The sequence below is a fragment of the Orbicella franksi genome, chromosome 6, assembly GCF_964199315.1.
Source record: "Orbicella franksi chromosome 6, jaOrbFran1.1, whole genome shotgun sequence".
NCBI classification, from domain to species: Eukaryota; Metazoa; Cnidaria; class Anthozoa; order Scleractinia; family Merulinidae; genus Orbicella; species Orbicella franksi.
The window spans coordinates 11,612,314-11,620,107 of NC_138150.1; the positions used below are offsets into that span (position 1 = coordinate 11,612,314).

The 7,794-nt window shown below is 40.9% G+C and overlaps 1 protein-coding gene across 1 annotated transcript; it reads right to left on the reverse strand.

Moving 5' to 3' along the window:
• Positions 1–20: 20 nt before the first annotated feature.
• LOC145491580 (isatin hydrolase-like) lies at positions 21–2,629 on the reverse strand. Its single transcript, XM_081470822.1, has 3 exons — positions 2,255–2,629; positions 638–809; positions 21–293 (listed from the first exon to the last, which is right to left on the reverse strand). The coding sequence occupies exons 1-3, from the start codon at positions 2,627–2,629 to the stop codon at positions 28–30; spliced, it is 813 nt and encodes a 270-aa protein (XP_081326948.1). The 3' UTR covers positions 21–27.
• Between the last annotated feature and the right edge of the window lie 5,165 nt (positions 2,630–7,794).

The window sequence follows — 7,794 nt, forward strand, 5'->3', positions numbered from 1 at the left end:
AGTATTATGTAAATCAGTACATGAACATCATGCACAGTCCAAAAGGGCAAACACTCTGCACGGCCCACCACTCCCTCCACTGATGAACATTGGTGCAGCATACACTGTGAAACCTTTAACAGGCAGCTGATCCATGTTGGCGATATTTTCCAGCCCAGGGATGTTTTCTTTGTAGAGAATTCGATGAGATTCAAACAACTTTGATTGCCCGTAATCAATTGAAGCTGTGTCTATTCCCACAAGCTTGATGTTTCGATTTTTGACCAGCCAGCGTGACGCGTCAGCGTGTATACCTGCGAACGAAAAAAAAAAATCTGTACGCTGGTCAAAATACCATGACACAGAAGAGTCGATGTCTCGTAGAGCAACCTCTGAAACCAAATGCGAACTTAGCTACTTTCTTACGGCATGGATTATTATCCTCAATTATTCTTTTCGTTTTTTGCCATGGCAAAATGGGTGGAGCATTCCAATCCCGCGCACCACGTCCTGTGTTAAATGAGAAGAAAATAACAAAAAGCATGGAGAAGGGAAACTGCAACGGACAACAAAGTGCCCCCACCAACCACTCCCTCACCCTACTCCACTCTCACCCCCCTCGCAAAAAAGAGCGTCTTTCCAGTCCTCATCTCCTTACCTGGAAAATGCAACGCGCCTATGTCATCTGTATCAGTTCCCAGATACTTTTTCTTGTCTGACCAATATTTTCCCCAATTTGTAAATACCAGCAGTATCACATCATCCGGGATTTTTCCGTGTTTTTTCTCCCAGGCCTCTAAATCACTCGGCATCAACTGGGCATCAGGACTCTTGAAAAACGTAGTAATAAAAGAATCAAAGGAGAACTATGATCAGTTGCTATATGCTTGAACGGGTTTTGAAGACACTTAAAACCCCGCCTTACGGTCACCTCGTTATTACGGCCAATCTTTATTGTTCCGTTAAAACGCCCAAACATGTTCTTAAAAGAAAACCCCGATAAGGAGGGTACCTACTTTTGTTAGTTCGCACAGGTTCTGCGCATCACGCGAAGCACGGTTTACACGCCACGCACGCGTTGACATTGATATTGGCGTGATCAATGACGCTACTAAAATGAGAGCAAAATTTTCCCACTGTGACCAAATCAAGTTGAATGAAACTATACTAAAACCAGGAACACGAGAGTAGCAGCAAATCGCTTACCACTATCTGTTAACGGCTTCCATCTCAAAAGCTAGCCGTTGTCCGTAGAAAATTACGCTGAAATCCAACTGTAAACATGTACCTGCAGATGGCGTAGTGCGCGTGCTAAACGAGTGCGAGAGACGCAAATGTTTGACTTACGGGGGAGTTGACAGAAAAAATGTGACGGGCACCGTAAGAATTTTTAAAAAGTAGAAAACCACTCATTTATATTAACTTTCAAAAACGCGAGGTTACCCCTACATTTTATGTTATGAAATGGCAGTGACAAGCCTATTCAACACGTGATTAATTTCCAGTTGTTAGGAAAGTTTTTTAGCCTGTATTTTGGCTAAACCAAAGGAGAGCTGCCAGGGACGCTAAAAGCGCTGTTTTTATTGTTACCATTTGCCACGTAGTTTAAAGATCTTTATAAATGTGTTTGCATTTCTGTATGTCAAGGCGAATTCAAAGGAAATCTGTGAAGAAAAAGATTCTCCTTCTTTTTCAGAAAAATGCTGACATCAGCATTTCTGTTCGAGATTCAAAGCTGATTATCTCGGGGAAATGCGTGGCTACCCCCAGTCTTCGTTGTGGATTCCAATGGCCCTTGCTAAGATTTGAAAAACCAAACTGTATAATCCTCTATAATTTTACCTCGTCATATTGTATTGTGTTTCAACTTTTTGAAAATCATAGCAGCATTTCGAATTCTTATTAAAGAACAGTTTTTTGGAAGTACAATTGTGATGTCTGTCAAGACGTCACTTAAAAATAATAGACCAGCCATGAAATTTACCCTACCCCAGTAATGCGGCCACCCCTTTAATAGAACCAAATTTTAATGACCCTTTAATGATCGTATTAACGGGGTTCAGAAAAAAGTTAAAATAACTCTGCCCTTGAAGCGCAATAATTATGATTAAGTTTACTGCAATTTAAACGTTTATCCACCCGCGAAATTAGAATAGTTAAAATATTTCATCTTGAAACCTGTGCGGTCTTTATGAATGTCCCAGAACACCTCGTCCTTCCGGAAATTTATGTTACTGTAAATAATTTCAACAGCCTTACAGGTCTTTTCATTTACCTGGGCAGCTTTAGAGGATATATCTATCTTTATTGCTCGTCCAGTGAGACGATCTATAGGTATTTCATCTGTTGTCCACTTGCCCTCAGCAAAATGATTGGGCGCGTCCAAGTGAGTGCCCCCGTGTTCACCGCCGCTGATGTCATATGCTGAGTAATAATAACCATCGTCAGTAAAACCTTTAAACACTTCAGTATGCTTGAACTTCAGTGACGTGGGCCAGTAAATGGTGTCATTGTTAAATGGATGAGATAGTTCTATCCATTCTTGTTTCAGTGGTCCTGCCAGGACTGCAAGCCAACACAATGCACTGAACACAAGCCTTATCATGGCGGTTCTCATAACTCCTATCGAGATAAAAGAAATATTTGTCATTTTATTCTATTGTTTCTGTAATTACTCTATAAATGACCATATGTTCCTTTTCTGACTGCCATATATGATTAAATGGAAACATTTGGGTTAGTGCCATTTTGTAGTTTAGTAATAAAAACTCAGACTTTATAAATGAACTCCTGGTGTTATTTCAGGTGTTATTTACGTTTTAGATTTATTTCTTAACAATAATGCAAAGGCATCTAAAAATAATATTGGTTTCTTTTACTCTTGCAACTTAAAGTCATGTCCGTAAACTCTACAAAAAACGTGACCGTCCTGAAACCTTGCAAGTTCAACCTCCGGCCTCGCTCACCTGGAACAGTGATCCATCTCGAAAAGACCTGGGACTCATACAGCCATCAAACTATGGTCCCAGGCTCGAGAGTGCATGTGAGGCCAGGCCCCTGAGGATAAGTAGCATGTAGACACAAGTTGGCGCGGCATCTGGTGTATTTGGAGACCAGCATGTCAAAAAAACGTAGTATTTTGAAAACTTCTGCACTGGAACTCCTTGCTCATTCCGTTAGACTTCTTAGCTTTCCTACGTGAAATTGCCGTCTTTATTGTACACCAGCCACGAGTAATATTTCAGCCACGGCACGAAAAATGTTGATGTCGATTGTCAATAATTCGCTTTTGCAGAAGTGTGTGCCAATGTAATTCCTCTCATAAAATAAGATGGCCTTCCCCCCATGGGTACAGTGGAACCTTAATCCGGTCACCAACGGGCCACAAAAATCTGGCCGTATTAACGGGGTGGCCGTATTAAAGGGTTCTTTAAATACTAAAATGACTGACTGAGCTTTATTTCGGGCCAGAATAAAGTGGCCGTAATAACAAGATGACCGTATTAACGGGGTGGTCGTAAAGTGGGGTTCCACTGTAGCTGAAAATTGAACGACCCACCCCTCGACGCATCTCCTCTCTGCTCCCGCCCACCACCCCCAACACTTTTTGACCAGTTCCTTAGTAATTTTAAATGCTCGATATCAGTGAGCTTTCTGAGACCTCAAAAATGTCATAGTTCTCCGGCTTGAGCAGTCAGGTCACCATTCCCTTGATGTCCTTGACCCGGGGTCCTTGATAACCTTGAAGGACTGGATTTTTCAAAATTAGAGTAACTAACTTCTAAAGCTTCATTTCACGTAACAAATAGATATCCAATTAACAACAGTAAACAAGGAAGGAAGCAGCAGAAGAAGCAACAGCGAAGGTATTTAGCGAGATTCAAGCACGAACAAGGACCAACAAGGGACCACAAGCGTGCTGCACATTTCACGCTTGATCACGACCTCATATAGCTTTGCACTCCTACACACAGTCTACTACTATCGAGTGGTATCGTATACTCAACACGTATACTACACTATCGTCAGTATACTCAGCCCGATTCCCAGCGTAAACCATATAAGCGTTAGACTTGAGATCTGTAAAGCTTTTGGCACTCTCAGGATCGCTTGGCACCGCTGAATCAGAGTGATCGACATAGATAATTTGGACTGGATGGGTTCCATCGATTTCTTAAAATTTGTCAAAAACATCGGGCTGGCTGTCGTGTTTACAAAACCTTGATCGGCAGTTGACCTGAAATGGTCTAAAAACGATCCAAGAATGTGTCACAAGCCATGGTCTCTCGGTCTCTGAGCCTAGCGTAAACCAAGAGTTGGACTTGAGATCTGTAAAACTCTGGAGGATGGCCGGACATTTCTTAATCGACCGAAGCTGGTTTGGGTATGATCGGTTCCTTCGATTCCTTAAAGTTGTGAAAAAAATCGGCATGCCCGTCATTTAGAGATTTACAAAAGAGATTTTCGACCTAATTGGGTCCTACCTTTTCTTGACACCGTTTCTGGAAAGTGCCTTTATTTACAATTATTCAACTTGTTAGACAGGCTGCCTGTTAGTCGTCAATCTGCCTTCCACAGATGCCATTGATTTGATGCGCATGGCAATTGAACATTGGATAATCTTGCATCCTCAGAGACCAAGGACCCAGGGGCAGCTAGTTGGGACGACGCGATAATCATATATTCGGGCTAAAGTTTACAAAAATATCACCTCGTGCCAACTAACTGCACCTGGGTCTCCGAGGATGGGGGCTCTTCCGCTCTTGATGTAAACTTTCGTCCGAAAATATCGCGGCATCCCAACTGGCTGCACCTGGGTCTCCGAAGATGGGTAACCTTGATGCCAGGTGTCCGTCTGGTGTCGTGTCGTTATATCTCGGCCAAGCTTTTGACAGTTTACATAAAGATCTTTTACGAGACAAAACCTATGCTTACAGTTTGTCTTCTAAGAGCTTTTGTTTGATGAAGAATTTCCCTGCTGAACAAAAAACGTGTAAAGACCCTTGACAGTTTTCAGTTGTGACTGGTTACCTGTATCCAAGGGAGTCCCTCAAGGGTCCGTTATTGGCCCTCTTTTGTTTCATGCATTTTCGTCAAAGATCTGCATTGTAACTACTATAAATGGCGACTTCGAGTTTCTAGTAGCTGACCAAGAACTTCAAAAAAATAAACTATAAAAAACTTTTAGGTATCACAATTTACCATAAATTCCACTTTCATGAACATAGTACCACTTCATGTCGCTAAACTAGCAGACACGTCTCTGTTTTCAATAGATTAAACTAGGGTATCTAAAAGATAATAATGCTGCGGCACATTCTATTGATAGTGACATATTTTACGCAGTAATTCATCTACAACTTCATGCATGATGACACATGGATGGCGAGGTGTGACAAGGGATCGTGACAAAAAAGCACATAGTGATCTGACCCATGTTTGAACATAAAAAGATACACATCAATCTCCCCTTTACAAGATCTCGAAAATCGAAAGATGTGGAAGTTGTAGGAGCAGAAATCTAACTTATAAATTCTTTATTGATACGCATTAAATGTCTCAAGAATGTTGACAGACTGTGTCGAGGACGCGTCCATCGCGATTTGTGAAAATGCTAAAACTTTAGCTTAAATTCATGTTGGGATGAAAAGAAATAGATCGCAGCATATATGAAATTAGCATGTTCTACGGTTTTCGTTTGTTTTAATTATTCTGCAAGCTTTAGGAGCGACGATTTCTCTTCATTTAAGAATTCGGCCAAGTAGGCGAGACTGCTAAGAAATGACATACTAAGTTTAAAATTAAGATGTCACAATTAATCGTGCAGATTTACAAACTTTCACATACTGCATGCATTAAGAACAAAAGCAAGAGTTGTGAAAGCAGGCACAATCTCCTTCACATCGTTTTACAGGTAAATCAGAGCAAAACACAACCACTAATCTTTCTCACTGGAATCCACGCGAAAAGGCGTTCTCCTGTAGTTCGTGGCGCAACGCACTCTGGTAAAAAGTGGCGCAGTGCACTCTGGTCAAATGCGATGCATTCTGGTAAAAAGTGATGAATTCGAGAATTTGGATCCCCTTTTACATATTCTTCTTAAATCCTGTTTATGTTGCTGCTCGCTCGCTACGCTCGCTCCGCAGCAAAAATCTCCTTTCCTTTGACACTAAGCTTGTTACACAATTCGTTAAGTAAGACTAATTACTTCTCTACTGTATGGCTCAGATACTAATTAGAAAAACTCAATGGAAGAGCTCTAAGAAGTGTATTCCGGGGCAAAACCAGTGATTAAGAATATTTATTGAAGAAAGCGAAGAAAACCACGCTGTGAAATCTCAAACTTCTCAAACTCAAAAAATTGCCTTATTCATTTGCGCCATCGTACTTTAAAAATCTCGTTCAACTGCGTGTTTTCCAGTATAACTTGATGGAAATTCATAATTAAAAGGGTGTCGGGGAGTTTTTATATCATGGATATTGCTTTTGAGACAGGCGCGAACGCAACAGGGTCGGCAAATTATTCGATGTTATAACTTTACGGATCTATAAAAAGATAACCAATAACAAGGAAACCCCGACACACTTTGAAAAATTGATGCTTGCTGATCAACACTGTGCAGTTCTTAAACATTACAGCTTGCGTTTGATACCCGATTAATTGGGCCGAATGACAGTCGGTCGTTTTCCGTTCTCCAGCTTCTTAATCATGATTCTCAACAAAGGCACGGCCAAATCATTGGATATCTTTTCCGAATTCCACAGTTTATAACCTTTCTATTGATATGTAGTTTGTGGCAGTTTCCTAAAAAACAACGCTGGTACGAATTTTTTTCTAAAGGGCACCCGTGAAGGTATTGTGTAACCTTAAGTTGGCTCTTAACTTTTACACAGAACATGAAATTAAATTGACAGAAAACGGGCGTTCTTTTGAAACCAGTCCCTGAGGTCATTATATTAAATTTCTACACTGTTGACAAAACAGTCCCTTTTTCCAGCTCTCGAAGTTCTTCAAACAATATTTTACAAACACACGCGACATGGTTGAGTGGAGACATTTTCATATTCAAGGACTTCGCCGAACACATTCAGAGGAGAAGGAACTGGGCGCATCACGTAATTCACAGACATTAAGCTAACCCTAAAACACCGCTTAACCCTAAATCCCCACTCCAACAAGCCCGTGAGTTAGTCTTTTAGGCCTCGCTTTGGTTGACCAAACCTAGTTAGCGGTTTGGTCAAAAAGTCGTGTTAAAGATGTGACTTACTGCACGCTTTGAGGTTTCTCTTCGATGTTCAGTTTCCTTTGAGGTCGCGTCGTCATATCTCGGCCAAACTTTTGACAGTTTACATAAAAGTCTTTTACGAGACAAACTCTGTGCTTACGGTTTGTCTTCTAAGAGCTTTTGTCTGATGAAGAATTTCCCTGCTGAACAAAAAACGTTTAAAGATCTTGACATCTTTTAGTTGTTACTGGTTACCAGTATCCAAGAGAGTTTCTTGGCCCTCTTTTACATGTTTCTTATGCTCTTGGTAACGATCTGCATTTCGATCTGCAGTATAACTGCTATAAATGGCGACTTGCATGGAGAGATCATTGGTGCGGTTCTCTCTAAACTCGCTTAAAGCCAATCCTGATCGTAAGTTTCAAATTCCTGCATGGTAATCTTCTCTCGACTTTAAGTTTCTAGCTGCTGACCAAGAACTTCAATAAATGAACTTTAAAATCTTTTAGGTGTCACAATTAACCATAAATTCCATTTTCATGAACGTTACCACTTTATGTCGCTAAACTAGCAGACAGGTATCTGTTTT

What these genes read in the sequence shown, in the direction of transcription:
- LOC145491580 (XM_081470822.1), bottom strand. Translation starts at nt 2,629, where the DNA reads ATGACAAATATTTCTTTTATCTCGATAGGAGTTATGAGAACCGCCATG. An exon ending in TATCCTCTAAAGCTGCCCAG is followed by an intron (nt 810 to 2,254) that starts GTAAATGAAAAG and finishes ACGTTTTTCAAG; the next exon opens with AGTCCTGATGCCCAGTTGAT. An exon ending in AGGCGCGTTGCATTTTCCAG is followed by an intron (nt 294 to 637) that starts GTAAGGAGATGA and finishes TTTCGTTCGCAG; the next exon opens with GTATACACGCTGACGCGTCA.